The sequence below is a fragment of the Xiphophorus couchianus genome, chromosome 5 (genome assembly GCF_001444195.1).
Source record: "Xiphophorus couchianus chromosome 5, X_couchianus-1.0, whole genome shotgun sequence".
Lineage (NCBI taxonomy): Eukaryota > Metazoa > Chordata > Actinopteri > Cyprinodontiformes > Poeciliidae > Xiphophorus > Xiphophorus couchianus.
The window spans coordinates 6,066,562-6,084,584 of record NC_040232.1 but is presented as its reverse complement, the minus strand read 5'-3'; the positions used below and the strand labels follow the sequence as shown (position 1 = coordinate 6,084,584).

Sequence of the window (18,023 nt, the reverse complement as noted above, 5' to 3'; positions counted from 1 at the left end):
TGCCTACTAAATAATTGTACTAAAATAAGAGTAGCACTTCCTCAGTATATTCTTATCTATATATTTCCCTTTGGGAGCAATACAATATTTCTGAATATTTTTTATATATCCACTTCATTAAGTGAAGTTACTCGCAATAGGTAGAGTATCCAGAAATGTTACTCAAGTAAGAGTAGCAATATTACCTATAAATATTACTGAAGTGAACGTAATATGTATAGATGGGTCAGTATGTTTCTATGGGCGGCTTGGTATAAAATTGTAAAGTTACAATATAAAATTGTGACATTGTGTATGTGAAGCTAAAAAGTTGATTTTTTCTGGATTTTTTAATGTTATTGCCTTCTTTTTTTTTTTCTTGCCTAAATCATCATTTGGCAATAAGGAGTTGCTGATTTTTTTGGTTTTGTTTTGTTTTTGTTTTTGTCAAAATGACGTAGGACATTATTTTAGGAAGATGACAATATGGTGCATTTTATCTTGAAATTTCCTCCCTTGTCTGTCTTCTTGTTTGTTGTTGTTGTTGTTGTGTGTCTGTGTGTGTGGGGGAGGATGTGCAGGCATGTGTGTGTGTGTGTGTGTGTGTGTGTGTGTGTGTGTGTGTGTGTGTGTGTGTGTGTGTGTGTGTGCGTGTTTTGTATTAACCATATGTGTTTTAGTCTGTACTGTCTGGCAGAGGGGCAAACAGTGGAAATCACTCTTTGCTGTAATTGGATGTATTTAAATCTAAATTATTTACTAATGCACAATGTCTTAATCAAATAAAGAATCATAATAGCTATTACAGAAAAGTGTGGTGTAATTTTTTCCCCCAAAAAAGTTACAAAAGTAAATGTAAATGTTAGTTACTAGTCACCTCTTAAAAATACTGATTTATAAAAGGAATAATTACTGGCATGTTCCACCCCTAAACCATGAGAATAACAGATTAAATCCCAAACTTACTCAATTTAAACAACAGTTACAACTCACAAACATTAATCTAAGTTGGTGGGTTTCAGAAAATTGTTTCAGTGGAGTTACTGAATCCAAAAAGTATACACTGTCTCCCTGAACACATACTGCACCAAGCATGAAAAAACAAAACACAGAAACCACTCAATGGACAGATTAAAATGACAGCAGGGGCTGTGAGGATAAACCCACAGAGCCAAGCTCATCACACACACAGACACACATCCACCTCTGACACAGACACAAGCTGGGGAGTGAAAACAAACCTTAAATCCTGCCACCAGGAAAATAAACATGCATTGTGTGTATGTGTGTTGCAGCTTCTGGGCAGTCGCCATGTGATTCCATAAATCCCTAAACTAAAGAGGCAATCTAGGCATTAAAAACAATGAATGTTTATGTGGTGACCCGTTTCTCATGCGCTGCTGCACAAAGAAAACAACGTGTTTCCTTATCTGAACGTCCATAAAACGCATCAGTAAATCAGACAGAACGGCTCTTATTTTTGATTAACCACTTGGTTAATGTTGCATAAACTTGCAAATGTGGTTTTATTCAAACATTTCCTTCTTCTTTGTCTTTAGTGAGCAGAGGGAGCTTCAGACTTGAGTGAATTTACTCCCACCGTGTTCTTCAAATCAAATTGGTGTTTGTTCTACATTTGTGCTGCAAAATTTTGCTTGTGCTGCTATTATTTTAAGATATTAATAAAAGCAAAGTTTATGGCAATCACAGAAGGTCAACCAGCCCCTCCTCCATTTATGAAGTCAAACAAATTTGGTCTCAGTCAACAATGCTACATTTGTGCTGCTAAGATTTTTGTTTGTGCTGCTCTTGTTTGAAGATATTAATAAAAGCAACAGTCAAAAGTTCAACCAGCCTATATACATCACCCAAATCAAACATAATTGGTGTCAAACATCTGTGCTACATTTGTGCAGCAAACACCTTTGTTGGTGCTGCTATCATTGTTAAGTTATTAATAAAAGTCGGGTTTCCAGAGATCATAGAAGGTCACCACCAGTGACCTTCAATGCTACATTTGTGCTGATGTGTTTGCCTGTGCTGCTTTTGTTTTGAAAATATTAAGGTTCAATCCCTCCATTTTGGATGCAAGTCTGAAGATATGGAGGCAATTGGCCTAAGATGCCTTTATTGATTAAAATCTACAAGTGCCTCAGGCTGAGATGTGGTGTGTTAGTCTTTTAAGATTTGAAATAAATCTTAAACCTTAATGATAAAATCTGTGTGTGGTGTTCTTCAAGTTAGACGTTACACAGACTCCGTTCAGTGTAATAAATGCTTTATTATCTTGAGTAAATTGTTTGTGATGACTTTTAATTTTCTTGTAGTCCTGGGATAATCTTTTTTTTTAAATTGTCCCAGTCAGTGATGTTGGAGCATTTGCACATCAATATTTATACATTTCAATAATACAAAATACACAGCGGTACTACTTTACACACAAAATACTAGAAAGCCTAGTTTTAAATATAACATAATTAGTGACAACAATGGATGCGATCAACAACAACAACAACAAAAGAAAACAATGACAGAAAAGGATGTAGTTCTGCCATAATGGTCCCTCAGCTTTTTTTTTTCTCCAAATTTGTAATGAAGAAAAAATACAAGGTGATTCTTGGTGACAGCTAACATCCCTCTGGTTTATGAATGCGTTGATGAAAAAGAAAAATCCAAATTGTCCAAAAATTAATTCTCCAAAACCAGAAAATTTGATTAATCGATAAAATCAATTTATCTCCCTAGTTTTGACGTGAATTAAAATGCAAACAATTTTAGCTTTCAGAATTATTGTAGTTCTATTAAGAGGCAATAAATCAGTGATAAATTGTTTAATAAAATATTTGTGGAACTCTGGTCCAGAACCGCACGGCATTCTGGGAGATGTAGGCAGAGGAAAGGCTTTGGCTGCTCAACCTCTCACTGCTAGCTAAGCAAAGTTAGTGGAATCAACTAACTCACTCACCCTATGGTTACCTAGCAACAGTATGCTGGGTAACTTGCAGTTACCTAGCAACAACCTGTTGAGTAACATGCCCAGCAGCAGTTTAAAGGTTCGGCGTGGATGGAAACTGTGAATAAAACAAGGTCACATCACTGGTTTGGTAGTATTTCAGATATTTAAAACAAAAAACTAAGCAATAATTATTGATTTAGACTGATATGAAACGATTATAGCGTGTTTTTATTTTCAGCCATATCACCCAGCCCTAATGAAGAGCGAATTTTTGAGCTGGAATCTCGGTTTTTCTTAGTTTGTTGGGCATTTATCTTTAGGACTAATGGGTTTTTTTTCTCAGAAACACATAAGTCATAGTCAAAATAATAGCATTGCTGACAATAAGTGACCATGTCATTATAACCAGTTAACCAGTATGCCCATTGGGTATGTTTCTATTTTTTGAAGACCCCTCGTCTTCACAGTCTGACTGGATAAGATCTTTGTTCTCCTTCTCAGACTGGCGGGCAGCGATCACATCTAGCTGCGCCTTCTCTCTGATTAGGCCTCTCCGGTGATAGAAGAGATAACATGGTAACAGGAAGCCGACCAGGGAGAAGATGAGAAGGCCAATGTTGATCTGCAGTAAGAAAGTAAAAGTGAGTTCTCTCTACAAGCTGTTGACCACGATATATGATTGAGTGGCTGGAACTCTTTAGTCTAATACTTAATTGGTTCAATTCTTACCTAAAGAACAGACGTTTTTGTGTCAATAGATAACGTCTCAATGGAAAGGACAGAAATCACTTGTGGGGTACCACAAGGTTAAATACTGGGACCCCTGATAATTAATATCTACATGCTCCTGCTAGCTCAGGTAAAAAACAGAAATAAGCTACACAGATGACACACAGCTCTTCATTACAATGTCATCATTAAAGAACTGAACAGATGCTTAGAACAAATAAATATGTGGATGTGCCACAACTTTCTCAAGATGAACGGAAACAAACTGAAGTTATTATCTTTGGACCTAAAGAGGAATCATATAGAGTCAACACACATCTTCAGTTATTACAGCTAGAAACTAGCGATCAGGTCTGAAATCTACACACAGACTCTGACCTGAACCTTCAGGGACACATAAAGACGGTTACAAAGTCAGACATCTATCACCTGAAGAACATTTCCAGGACTAGAGAACTAATGTCTCAGCAAGATCTAGAGAAACTCATCCATATGTTTATCTTTAGTCACATTGATTACTGCAACAGTGTCTTTACAAGTCTGCCTAAAAAAACAATCAGATCCAGAACGCCGCTGCTGGTGTTCTGACTAAAACCAGGAAGATAAAGCACATCATCTCGGTTATAGAGTCCCTACAGTGGCTCCCTGTAGCTCAGAAAACAGACTTTAAAATACTTTTGTTAGCTTGTAAGTCAGAAAATGTATTAAAGATCTGCTGTGGTTGTTTCAATCTTCCAGAAGACTCAGGTCTACCAAACATGGAGAAGCAGCATTCAGCTTCTATGTACCACAAATCTAAAGAAAACATTCAGAAAACTGCAAAACAACAGAAACACTCGGTTTCTTTAAGTCCAGACTAAAAACCCTCGTGTGTAGAGCTCCTTTTGATCCATAATAGCTTGACAAAATGTAATGTTTCTTGCTTGTTTCTTAGTTGGTTACTGTATTACATTTTTATGGCGTAAAGCACTTTGAAATGCCTTCTCGCTGAAATATGCTGTACAAATAAACTTGACTACTTGTGGGTGGTGTCCGTCTGTGAGAGCTCCTTACCCAGTAAGGGTTTCCGCCGAGGTACCCCACCATCAGTATGAAGAGCGGCTGCTGGAGCAAGGCGAACGCTGCACTGATTGTTGACTGGAAACCCGTTAGAGTCCCAAAGTGGTTTGCTGGATACCTGGAAGAAAGGAGAGTGGAAATGAGAGAAATGTGGCATCCTTAAAGATATTTAATAAAAAAAGAAAAACTGGATAATAGTCAGATGTTGGTTCCTTGGTGGTGGTGAAGAAGAATGAAGATTTTAGCAAACTGATCTGTGTTGCCTTTGGGATTGCAAAGGCAACACAGATCACACCCAGACTCTGACCTGAACCTTCAGAGAGGGAAAGCTGCATCTTTCTGTCATCATTTCATCATCTTTGAATTAATTAGTAGCAAGTCTAAAGGATTTTAAAATATTATTTCATTGCGTCACTCACACTGCTGCATAGAGGCCTCCACAGCAGGAGTGGATAAATCCCCTAACAACGGTGTGAAGAGCAAAGGACAACACCTGTGAAAGAACAAAACAGAGAGCAGGACACATGTTACGGTATTTGCTTTTTATCTGCATTAAAAATGTCCAAGATTTTATTTTTTGTTGTAACAACGAAAGCAAATGAAAACATAACATGTGACACCAGAGATCTCAAACTCCAGTCATCAAGGCTCAGTGTCCTGCAGCTTTGAAATGTGGAATCACTTCAATAAACAGACTTTGGGGCGTAGTTTGTAAATTACACAGTCAAGGATTAACAGGAATAATTTTGTTTTTTAGCCTCTTATGAGAGAAACAAGAGGATTCATTTATCAAAGACATATTTTCACCATGTTTTTCATTCATGTCACAGTTCCAAATTAACTAGCTTGCTAACTAAATATTTACTTTGAAACTAATTTGCTAACTAAATACTCTTGGAGCTAAATATCTAGCTTGATAACTAGTTTGAAGCTAGCTCATTAACTAAATATTTAGATTGAAGCAAGGATATTTAGCTTGATAACTGAACATTTAGCTTGCTAGATAAATATTTAGTTTGCAGTTAAATCTTTAACTTAATATCTAGATATCTAGTTTGAAGCTATTGTTCACTAAATATCTTTGGAGCTAAATAGTTAGCTTGATAATTAAATAGTGAGTTTGGAACTGTGACATTTATAAATGTATGAATGACATGACAAAATGGGATTGTGAAAAATGAAGCCCCAAACTATTTATGTTAATTTTTGACTGTGTAACTTTACAAACGGCACAATACAGGATATCGCAGGACATGGCAACATGATGAAGAGGCAGTTCAGCTTTTTGATTTGTCTAGAAGTAGCAGGACATCAGCCCTCAAGAGCACAACATTCTGTCTTAAAATGTTATAATGGTGAACTGAAAAAAGACCGAAGGAGCTTTCAGTTCATATTCTAGTGCAACATTTTTCCTGACCTGTATGGGCAAGTTGTCAATCAAGGAAATAACTCCAAACATGACCAGTAGGAAGTTGGTGAAAATGAAGGCTCTGATGGCATTGCTCAGTTTCTGGATCTTTCTGTCTCTCTTTGGGGGCGATGAGTTGCTGAGGAAACAAGTATAACAAGTTTGTGCCGATGTAACATGGTTCCCATGGCGTTCCCCTGGTTTGGAGTATTCACCCCACTTGCTGTTGAATCTCATCAGCCTCAATAAAGTCCAAACGTTTTCCTACCTTTTGCTTGTTGATATGTTTACATGTTCCTCTTCACACTCCTTCATCCTCCAGTCCATGATGTAGCCGATCATAGGACACGTCACCAGACACAGAAGCTGCATCGTACCAAAGATGGACGAGTAGAAAGACACTGGAGAAGACAGCCAGAGTGAAATCAGTTCAAATATGTGAAAATACAATGTTGACTGGAGGCTCAGGATGTTCCTGATAGGTACCTTGGTCCTCCACCTCCTTCCGTAGCTCCAACCCGGCTTGAAGACAGAAAAGCAAGTGTAAAAGTTAAACTCAACATCTCTAATAAATGGTTTTGTGTAGGCCTATATTTTACACTTACGGTTGGGGTCGCCATGAGTGACCAGGAACTCGATCATCTTATTCATGGCTCCCATGAAGAAGATCAGCCTGAGCTGAGTGATTGCCATGACCAGGACGCTCCACAGGAAGATGGGAGAGCACACGGACTGACAGATTGGAACTGCAGCTGGTAGAAATTACAGTAGATTTATTTTTGTAATTTCAATGCTTGCATTTTTATGGTGAATGTAAATGGAGCTAATGCAGCCAGCCATGGTTTGTGTGGAGTTGGAACCTTACAAAGACCTTTGAATGATACTTTTACCAATCACAATGCCAACAGATCCTTATGAATGATCAGATCTGGATAGCTCATAACAAAGCTGTATTTACCATTAGAGGCGCTTTCGGAGTGTCTCTTTTCAGATTCTTGTGGTTTGGGACTCACTGTGTCCTCCATGATCATCACATTGGTGATGTACCTGTCCCCGGTCATCCTGTCCTCTGTCACAACCCCATTAATTCTCATCGTTTTACTGCCAAGAGAAGATCAGAAAGATGTAGACAGAGTATGGAAAGTGTATTATTATTATTATTATTATTGTTATTATTATTATTACTATGGTTACTGACGTGTATCTGGTGTCTTCTGGAGCTGGGAAGGATTCACCCGGCCAATTCAGGAAGCAGTTGAGGATGACCATGCAGGCCAAACCCGTCCACACCCACATGATGAGCCGGAACGATACACCAAGGTCATAAATCAACTGATGGGAATTAGGAGGAAAATTATGGAAAAATATAAAGAGATGTAGAAATGGATTAAAATAATTCACCAAACAGTAAAGCTAATATGATATTTTTGAGGTTGCCCTCTATTATCATCCTTGACATTAATTACCCCTCCTTTAAGTGTAATTTTTATTTTTTCAAACACTTGATACATTTTCATTTTCTTTCTTTGATGCATTCACAATCCCAAACATCTGATCTTTTTCACTTGAGTGCACACCTTGATTCCCAGGAAGGTGACTGCTGAAGAAGCGTAGGAGCCAATCATCAGGGAAAGGATGGTCGAACGTACGTTTCCAAACATGTTAGGCAGCTGTAAGAAAAGGATAAATTAAAGTGACAAAAAAGAAAAACTGCTGGTTTTTAAATAATATCAGCCATTAGAAATGCTTGTTGTGACACTTTAGTCAGTTAGTCAACATTAGGGCTGACACGACTCCTCGAGTGATTCGAGTACCTCGATTATTCAAATTCCTCGAGGAAAATTTATCTGCTTCGAAGCATCGTTAGATTATGTTTTATTATTTAGCGCTCCGTGTTCCGGCTTGCGTTGCTAGGTAACGGGTCTGGGTTGCTAGGTAACGGCGAAGCGCCCATGGAATGTGACTTAACTGTCGGGAAGTTTTTGAAACTGCTAATTTCCCAGACACCAAAAAACGTCTGGAGTTTTTTGTTGAAGCACTTCGGCTGTTTTAGAAACAGATGAGACACATAAAAGCATAAAAATGTGAATTTCCATTTCTTGGCTGTAATGTAGGGGTGCCGTCAGCAGGAGGCGGTACAGTTTTTAACCCGATCAGAATCTACTTCAGTCAACCTTTCAATTAAATGTGTGCCGGTCCATGTGAGCATTTTCTGACTATGTAGGGCACCGTTTGTGGTGTGTGAGTGGGTGTGTGTGGGGGTGCTAGTTTTGGAAGCACCAGATCCAGTTCCACTTGGTCTAAATTCCCATGCAGCCTCTCAGCCAATCAGAAACCTGCCTAGTTGACCCACCCTGCTCCTTTTGCCTGTCATCATCTGACCTGGAGAATCCCAAAACATGGCCTGTCCTTTCTGTCCTGCTGTGTGTGAGAATCTGTGGACTTTCTGGGTGTGTGTGAGTAGCTCACAGCTCATTTCCAGTTCACCATTTTACTTTCCCACTTTACCATTTGAGTTTTTATAAAGTATTCTTTCGACACCCTTGTAATGTTTGTGGCCATTTCTGTATTTATAGATTATCAAACCAGTTCAGCAAGTGAGAATTTAGAAAAAGCAAAAACAGAAATCACTGTAAAAACCTGCTACTATATTAACTTTAATGTTGGGTGTCGAGTTATTTCGGTTCACTCCACTTGTATGGTGCTAACTTGGGGTCATAACATTTATACAAAAGAAAAACTGGAACATTATTTTGAAACTGAAAACAATTTGAAACTGAAAGATTTGGAACTGTAAAAAAGTTTCAAATTGAAAAAAGAAATTTGAAATTAAAAAAAGGATTTGAAACTGATAAAACTACTTTTCAGATTCAACATCTTTTTCTCCAGTTTCAGACAATTTTTTATTTTCAACAAACTTTATGACCCTAATTTAGTTCCATACACCTGTTGCTGCAATTCCTTTAATATTCATGTCCAAAATGGATGACTGATTATGACAGGAACCGCATGCAGTGTCTTGTGGTACTAGCAACATTACAGCTGTGTCTATAGTTGGAATAAAAGTTTACTGAGGTGAAACAAACATACACACCCACACACCCACACACCCCCACATGCCCACACACACACACACACACACACACACACACACACACACACACACACACACACACACACACACACACACACACACACACACACACACAGTTTATCTTGCATGCTGTTTCTACAAGCTAAGGACTAATAATGACAACACTATTCTTACTATTCAGCCAAAGGTGTAAATACCCCGAATTGTTCAGATCCATTGCAGATTAAGATGTTATGCACTGCACTAACATAAAATCTAACCAAATATTTTTGGTCTATTTTCTAGTGCAGATATTTTAGTACATTTAAAATAAGACAAAACTAAATTTGAAGTAAGTTTTCAGTAAGATATAGAAGCTCATTTTAGGTCAATAAATTCTTAATATTGATGAAAAAGTTCCAGTTGTAAATAATAATCTGTCAGTGGAACAAGATAATTTTAAAATATTTTAAGTTACACGTCTTGTTATATTATAACATGGAAAAAATGTTTGGTATTAAGTGAAATAAGCTGCCAATAGAAGTAGTACTTAATTAAAATCAATATTATGTAATTATTGACTTAAAACAAGCTCCTATATCTGGCTGAAAAGTCACTTGTAAGTTAATTTTGTCTTATTGTCCCACATATCTAACTTCAGCATTGTGTGTGTGTTCATGTGTGGACGTGTAGGTGTGTGTGTGTGGGTGTGTGTGTGAATCTCACTGTGAGTGATGTGAAGGTCAAGCAGATTCCTCCAAAACCGTTGAAGGAAACAGCGAAGAAAATGAGGACAGACAGTGCTGATAAAAAAAAAGAAACACATTGCAGCCACAATTTAATTTTGTTAAGGACTTTTTTCAACCAAATATAACTTATCCATGTACCAACAACTAGTTATGTAAAAAAAAGAAAGAAAAAAAAGTGGAGTAAGTCAAGCTAGCAGCTAAAACTTCATCTTTAAATGTAGGTTTGTCGCCTCACCTTCAGGGTCATACGCAGCGGCAGCCATCATTGCACAAGACGCTGCGAAACAGGAACTGAAACACAAACATTGAATATCACTCTAAACAAGCAAAAATCCCATTTGAATTATTAGAAAAACAAATATTTGTTTTATTCTTAATGCTCCTGTAGTGTCTGGTTGGAGGTATTCCACTAAATACTGTGAAAAAAGGACGGCCTAGTCAAAGTGAAATGATAAGATAATCATCAGCATATCATAGAAGAGGAAATGTCAAACATTATTCTGGGAATATTTAAGTGGAAATTATGTTATTAATATTTAAGGAATGTTTCTCAGTTTGATATATCTAAGAAGATAAATAATTCATTTTATTGGTTCTTGTTTTTTCTGATTTTTGTAGGTGATTGTGGAGTTGTAAAAAAAGTCAGTTTTAATTAATGTTTTTTCCTTCCATTTTCCTTTCCATTGATATTTAGTTAATGGAGCTTACACAGTAACTAAACAGTTTGTTCTTTACACCTTTTAATACACAACTGCGTGTTTTATTGTGTGTGTTTGTGTTACCATGTTGATTTCTCTGTTAACATTTTGCAATTATTTAAATGTTTATTTTTTTAATAGATGTTTACTTTAATGTAATCTGAATGTCATTTGGTGATATTTTGCAAGTTTTACACATTTTATAGATCTGCTCCAGATTTTAAAAACAAAATATATTAAACTTTAAATTCAGTGATTGCTCACCGATGATAGTTCAATCAAAATGCTGCACTTAAATACAAAATGCATTTCAAAATGTAGATCAATTAAAGTATTTTTGTTAGTTTATTACTTCTTTCAGGGTAAAATCAGTCACCATGACAAAATTGGTATAATTTAAGTTAATTACAAATTATATTAATAACTGCGTTTCCATTGATCTTGAAATTTTTGCAATGTGGAATTTTGAAAATAAATTTGTTTAATGGAAACATGGCAATTTAGAGAAAAAAAAAAGTTTTTCAGTAAGTTTTTGCCTGAGGATCAGGTGGATTTTTTGGCTGTATTGAAATTAGTTTATTTTGCAAAACTGCAAACACTTTTTTTGCATCAAGTGATCAACAACCAGCTGTTACTACTGGTGTAAATGATGAAGAAGATGACAGGAAGTGATATGTTTTTAATGACTTATCACATGAAAAAACGTATTTACGAGTTATTTTAATTACGTTTCTTATTTAATGGAAACACCGCAATTGTGAGGGGGGCGGGGGGGTTGTTTTACTTTAGCACAATATCACCAAACATTTACACACCTTTGACATGGAAATAGAGCTATTTCTATTGCACCCAAATGATGACACATCATTCATGGGGGACCCTGAATGAAAATTTGCTCAGGGCCCCAAAAAGGCTTCGGCCGGCCCTGCCATCAGGTTTCAATGCGTAAACAAACCAGCTTATTGAAACAGTATTTTGTAAAAATTCTTGTCTAATTAAAGAATAATTTTTATAAGGTTTTAATCTGTTACAGTTCTTTCATCTGAAAAAGCGGTCGCACTCACAATCAGAAACATTTTGATCAGAAATGAGTGCGATGTCAGACCTGCCGATGAGTCTGATCGGTCGGGGTCCGAATTTATCCATCAGGATTCCCAGAGGCAGCGTGGCGGCGCTCAGGAAGAACGAGCCGATGGTGAAGCCGAGATTCAGCATCTCCTCCTGCTCCACACAGCTGGGCCATCTGCCGCCCTCCACCAAACTCCTGTTAGTGGCAAAAGTTTCATTTTCTGGATAGAAAGACAAAAAAAAGATTTTCTCCTTAAACGTAAGAAATATTCCTTTTAGGTTATAAAATTTAAGTGATAATGTTTTACTCCAAGTTGCCACACTGATGTTTTCCAATCTGAACATCAGAATAATTTACTGGGGCTCAAACTTCAGAAATGCCGAAACCAGTCCATTTTTACCTCTAATAACTCAACTTTTATCCCATGTCTCATTAATTTAGAAACATTTCCTCAATAATTCAAAGGGAAACTGCTCATCAGAATTTAAAACACCGACTCGAGTGACGAGAAGAGGCCTATCTGTCCTCTGATTTATTTTGGGGTGAGAAATTGTTTTGGTCATTTTAGACGCTTGTAGTTGGACGAGCTGACGGTCAAAGTTGATCAGGTCTGAACCCAATAATGCCAGTTTGGAAAGAAAACATCCAACTTTCAGCCGATCTCTTCGTCAATATCTAAACTGATAATCCATTGATTATTATCTCAGAAACAGGTGAAACAGAAAAAGTGGTTTTATTATATGAAATCCAGCTTGTAGACATCTTCGTTGCTTAAATAAGCATGCAAACTACAGTATTCGAAAAAACTTAACTCATTATTGGTTGATGGTGAAACCAACCTTTAAATGAATCTAAATTTAAATATACACTTAAATTAATTTAAGTGAATTTATTGAGGACAGGTTATTATTCACTTAGGACTGTCATGACGGGAATGTAATTTGTTTTTTGCACTGCAAAAACACATTTTACCAAGTATTTTCGTTTGGTTCCTGGTGCAAATATCTTAGAACATCTGAAATAAGACAAAACTAACTTTGTAAATTGTCAGCAAGATTTAGAAGCTTGTTTTAAGTAAATGATTCCTTAATATTGATGAATAGATACCAGTTCTACTAGCTGGCAGATTATTTTACTTATAACAAAACATTTTTCACATGTAATAGCAACTATTTACTTAAAACAAGCTCATATTTATTGCTAAAAAGTTACTCATAACTTAGCTTTGTCTTATTTCGAAACTATTAAGATATTTGCACTAGAAACTAAAAGTAGTTTGTAAGATTTTGTGTTTTTGCAGTGCTTTTTTACACACTACTGTTTTGCTTGGTGTTTCCTTCCACTTCCTGCACTGTTTTGATTTGGTGATTGTGATTGGTTCTTTTCCGCCCAAGGAATACTCTGATTGGCTGTGAACAATCGCTTTGTAATTGGCTGGTGGTCGATTCAAATTCAATTTCAAAAATACTTATTTGATCCCACAGGGAAATTAAATTTAGTTGTTTCCACCTTAAAAATGTCATTTGCGCATGAAAGACGCAGGAAACTTTTTATCAAATTTTGTTCTTGGTTAATTAGAAGTTTTACTGTTTTTAGACGTTATTAATATTTGCTAATCTCGGATATAAGGATTACCAAAATGTTCAAAATGCTAATGCACAGGGAATCTTTTGTTAATCTCTTTAAGTTCAGAAGCTAACATACATCGTGATTAGTTCCTGCATGTCTTTGCAGATGTCAGAGCATTTACCTACGCAGAGGTGCGAATAGAAGCCCTCGTCCTTCAGCATGATGAGGAGCGAGGCCCAACCCAGCAGGACGGCAGAGAAGAAGAGGTTCTCTACGATGGACGTGACCGCCATCCACCATCTTCTTCGGTAGGCCTGACGCAAACTGGGAGCCATGACAGCTGCAAATGACAAGGAATGCATGAATGCACCAAACAGGATGGCAGCAGAAACCTACAAACTAAATTACAGCTCAGTTCATTTAGTTTGATGACAGTCCCTTTACAGAAGGGGTGTTCAAACTGTGGCCCGGGGGCCATTTGAGGCCCTCTGAAGGATTATCTGCGGTCCAAATGGAGCAAATTTGGTGTGGATGGACACTTTCGCAACTTTTTTTTTTTTTTACAGATAAATATTTCCTTAACAAAATATTAGGTACAATAAATACATTTCAACATGTCAATGAGGTTTTTGCATTCATCTTAACTTTGGAAAAACTAGAACCACAAACAATGACCCATTTTTTCTAAAGAAAAAACAAAAACAAATGTTATTTCTCACATAAAAAAACAATCAACCCAAAAAATTTAAAAACTCTGAGCCTTTTTTGTATCTACAATGATTTACACATTCATTTACTGCAAAAATCTAACCATTGTGTTCATTTCAATACAATTAATATGGTTTAGTTTATTACTGACAAAAAAAATTAACTATCTGTGTGGCCTCAATGCTTTCAAGTTGTTTATTTTACTAACATTTAAATTATTTAGATTATTACTGAGCAGCTAAGATAAAAAAGCCCCAAAAGTTATTAAGTTGTTAAAAAAAATTTTTATTTTTTTGCAGTACCAACTTAACGACTTTGATTCTCATGGGAAAAAGTTTGTACACCACTCATTCACAAAAACACCAGTAAAAGTAAAGTAAATAATTCCTTATTACTAATTTTTTTTTTAAAGTGCTAGGTCCAGGTGCAGAAAATCTCACTTAAAACAAGACATTTTTCCCATTTCTTCCAATGGAAGTAATACTTTTTAAATCAATATTAAGGAATTATTGACTTAAACAAAACTATTTCTTGCTGAACAGTTATGAGTTAGTTTTGTCTTATTTCAAGTGCAATACCATATTTCCACTGGAAACTAGAGCAAAAATACTTAAGGTTTTCTGTTTTTGCAGTGCAAAGAATAAAACATAAACCCAGTTTAATGCTCCGTCAGGACGAACTGGCTGTGGTTAATTTAGAACCACACAAGTGAAAGCTGACCTTAAGAAAAGTGCGGGTCACTTTCTTTATGTATCCTGCAGTGACAGTTATTGATATGTACAGTAAGGCAGCGCTTTGCGAAGCCAAGAGGAAGAAAGACGACTCCAAACATGTGCAGAGCCAGAAAGACATCCAGTAGCTGCGACTATCAGGTGTCATGATCACACACACACACACACGCACACACACACACACACACACACACACACGCACACACGCACACACACACACACACACACGCACGCACACACACACACACACACACACACACACACACGCACACACACACACACACACACACACACACGCACACACACACACACACACACACACACACACGCACACACGCACACACACACACACACACACGCACGCACACACACACACACACACACACACACACACACGCACACACACACACACACACACACACACACACACTCAGCAGAACATGCAACATGCATGGAAAGTATCAACTCAACTCGTCATAATTCATAACGGGCGATAAAATGATGGGATAGTTTTCAGCACCTGGAACCAAATTACTAGCTAGCTAGTTAGCTGCACTGGCTAGCTGGTTGGCTGAGGGCGTTTGGAGGCCTTGAGTCCTCGACGCGGCCGTCGCGGGTTCGAGTCCCGGACCCGGCGACATTTGCCGCATGTCTTCTTCCCTCTTTCCTGTCAGCCTACTTTCAAAAAATAAGGGGCAGTTGAGCCACAAAAAGACCCCTTGGTGGGATGCAAAAAATATATAATAGTAAAAAAGCTAGTTAGCTGCACTCGCTAGCTAGCTGCGGGTCAAATTCGTTTTTATTTTAGGCCATATAAACAATGTGCTGAAAGAGAAAATACCCATTAATAAACTGTTACAATATTAATAAATGGATATACTTCAAAAACACAAACTTTTACCGAATATTTGTCTAGTTTCTAATGCAAATATCGTAATACACTGGAAATAAGACAAAACTAACTCATGAGTAGCTTTTTCAGCAAGTTAAAGGAGCTTTTTAAATCAATAATTCCTTAATAGTCATGAAAAGTTCATACAAAAATGTAATAATCAACATCTTTTCACATTGTTCAGTCTCTCCAAGATTTCATGATTGTGTTTGTGATTCTTTAAAATCCCTAATTTTGTGTTTCTAGATGTTTTCAACTAAGCGACATTTTGTTATGTGACATTTTGTTACTTGGAGTATCGACTGTAACTTCACATTAAATGCGGCAGAAGTAGGAAATACTGCCACCTGCAGGTGGGAGTTAGCATAATTTAAACAATGTTTAAACGTGTTTTAAAGACTTAGCATTAAAAAAAAAAAGTAAGAATCTGTTGATTTTGAATTTTCGTGATCACATAATCACAAAAAACAGAAGCGACTGTTTTGTGTAATTTGTCAGCAAAACAGATAAAACTGCTTAGACTTGACTGATAAAGAATAATAATAAACTTTTAAATTAATATTTAGGAACTATTCATTGAAAGCAAAGTCATATATTTTGCTGAAAAGTTACATGTAAGTTAGTTCTGTCTTATTTCAAGTGTAATAAGATATTTGAACTTTACCAAGGCCAAAAATACTTGGTCCAATTTTATGGTTTAAATCACAAATTGTTCCTTTTTTATTTTCTACATAAGTATACAATTCAAGAAAATGCATTTTGGCTCTGCAAAATGTTTCATTCATTCATTATAAAATATAACAATAGAATTAATAGCTATTTATTTTAATCATATAACAAGTATTTAGAGCAAATTGTGATTTTGTTTTAAAGCGATGATGTAACTTTGTGGCTCTGGACAAACTTAATTTTGCAGAAGTGACTCTTTGGTGAAGGTTGCTGACCTCTACCTCAGATTAACCCAGTGAGCAGAGCAAGCAAATGCTTCATGCTGCCATTTACTGAACATTACCTCACCCACCTTTAGACCTCTGACAGCATGAAAAGCACCAACCTTAAAACTGCTTACTTCCCCTGGAGGTTTTGCTCCCAAACTGGAAAAACAAAAATCCTGAAATGATCTTGGAAATTTCTTCTGAGACTCAGATGTCGTTGGCTGCGAGCGGCCGCTCCATACGCTGGCACATTAACGCTCACATTGACCTCTGGCAGGTCTAAAAATGGAGCGAACACTAACCTGCCCAGCCCCTTATCACATAAACAAACACTTATTGAGAAATGCACGGCAACGTTTATGTACACAAACTCAGCGCCTTTTGTTTAAAACTGGGATAATTTCCCCAGATTTTAGTGACTTAATAATAATACTAATAATTTAAAAAATGAAGGGCTTCATATGTGAGTTCACTGCAAAAACACAAAATCCTACCAAAAAGTTTGGTGTAGTTTCCAGTGCAAATATCTTAGTGTGTTTGAAATAAGACAAAACTCACTCACACGTAACTTTTCATCAAGATATGAAATTGTCTTAAGTAAATAATTCCTTAAAATTAATTTAAAAAAACACACGTTATAAATTATGTGACAGTAACTAAAACTTTTCATAATTTTTTCCATATTTTAAGTCAACATGTCTTGTTCCACTGGAGTATTATTCATAACTTTTTCAATCAATATTAAGGAATTATTGAATTAAAACAAGCTCCTATATCTCCCTGTAAAGTTACTTGTAAGTTAATTTTGTCTCATTTCAAATGTGCTAAGATATTTCTACTAGAAACTATAAAAATACTTGGTAAGATTTTGTGTTTTTGAAGCAAACAAAATAAATTACATGCACATTATGACAGTTCGATGTGAACAATAACATGTCAATAATTCCTTAATATTTATATAAAAAAGTATTAATTCCAATAGCAGATTATTTCACTTAAAACAAGACATTTGGAACTTGTACCTTATCATCAGTATTAAGAAATTATTGACTTAAAACAAGCTAATATTTCTTCCTGTAAAGTAACTCGTTTTTTCTTGTTTCAAGTGTGATAAGATGTTTGCACTAGAAAACAGACCAAAACTATTTGGTAGGATTTTGTGTTTTTGCAGTGTAGAGTCGCCAGAGTTTTGTTTAGCCTGAGGAGGGTTGGAAAGATTTAATTTAATTAGAAAATATTTAGTTTATGCCAAAGGGAATTTTAATTTTTGCAATTATTTATGTCATCCAGGTGTGTTGGAGTGGAAAGATCTGTGGTAGCAGTCAGTCTTGCAATGAATCAGGAGAGGCCTCTGACTGAAGACATGCTAATAGCTAAATATTGAGGCTTTAGAGATGATATTTTACAGTAACATGAACTGGATGACACCAGTGCTGATTCTACTCCTTTGCTTTTGTCCGTGTGGTTA

At 36.3% G+C, this 18,023-nt stretch overlaps 1 protein-coding gene across 2 annotated transcripts; it reads right to left on the bottom strand.

Annotated features, from left to right (window-relative positions):
- Window positions 1–2,240: 2,240 nt before the first annotated feature.
- slc43a1b (solute carrier family 43 member 1b) lies at window positions 2,241–16,818 on the bottom strand. 2 transcript variants are annotated; one of them, XM_028016180.1, is made up of 15 exons: window positions 16,675–16,818; window positions 13,471–13,629; window positions 11,757–11,940; window positions 10,189–10,244; window positions 9,931–10,007; window positions 7,709–7,801; window positions 7,330–7,463; window positions 7,090–7,232; window positions 6,737–6,883; window positions 6,618–6,653; window positions 6,400–6,532; window positions 6,141–6,270; window positions 5,143–5,216; window positions 4,718–4,841; window positions 2,241–3,557 (listed from the first exon to the last, which is right to left on the bottom strand). In XM_028016180.1, exons 2-15 carry the CDS (start codon window positions 13,622–13,624, stop codon window positions 3,345–3,347), a joined length of 1,698 nt encoding a protein of 565 aa, XP_027871981.1. In that variant the 5' UTR covers window positions 13,625–13,629; window positions 16,675–16,818; the 3' UTR covers window positions 2,241–3,344. The 2 variants fall into 2 exon arrangements, with proteins under 2 accessions (XP_027871981.1, XP_027871983.1); XM_028016182.1 differs by having other exon boundaries at window positions 16,690–16,818.
- Window positions 16,819–18,023: the final 1,205 nt, after the last annotated feature.

Bases quoted from the DNA above. Each gene is read 5' to 3' on its own strand.
- slc43a1b (XM_028016180.1), bottom strand. From the start codon at position 13,624: ATGGCTCCCAGTTTGCGTCAGGCCTACCGAAGAAGATGGTGGATGGCG. The intron at 7,233-7,329 runs GTCAGTAACCAT...TTCTCTTGGCAG, and splicing joins CCAGAAGACACCAGATACAC to TAAAACGATGAGAATTAATG. The intron at 6,654-6,736 runs GTAAGTGTAAAA...TCTGTCTTCAAG, and splicing joins CACTCATGGCGACCCCAACC to CCGGGTTGGAGCTACGGAAG.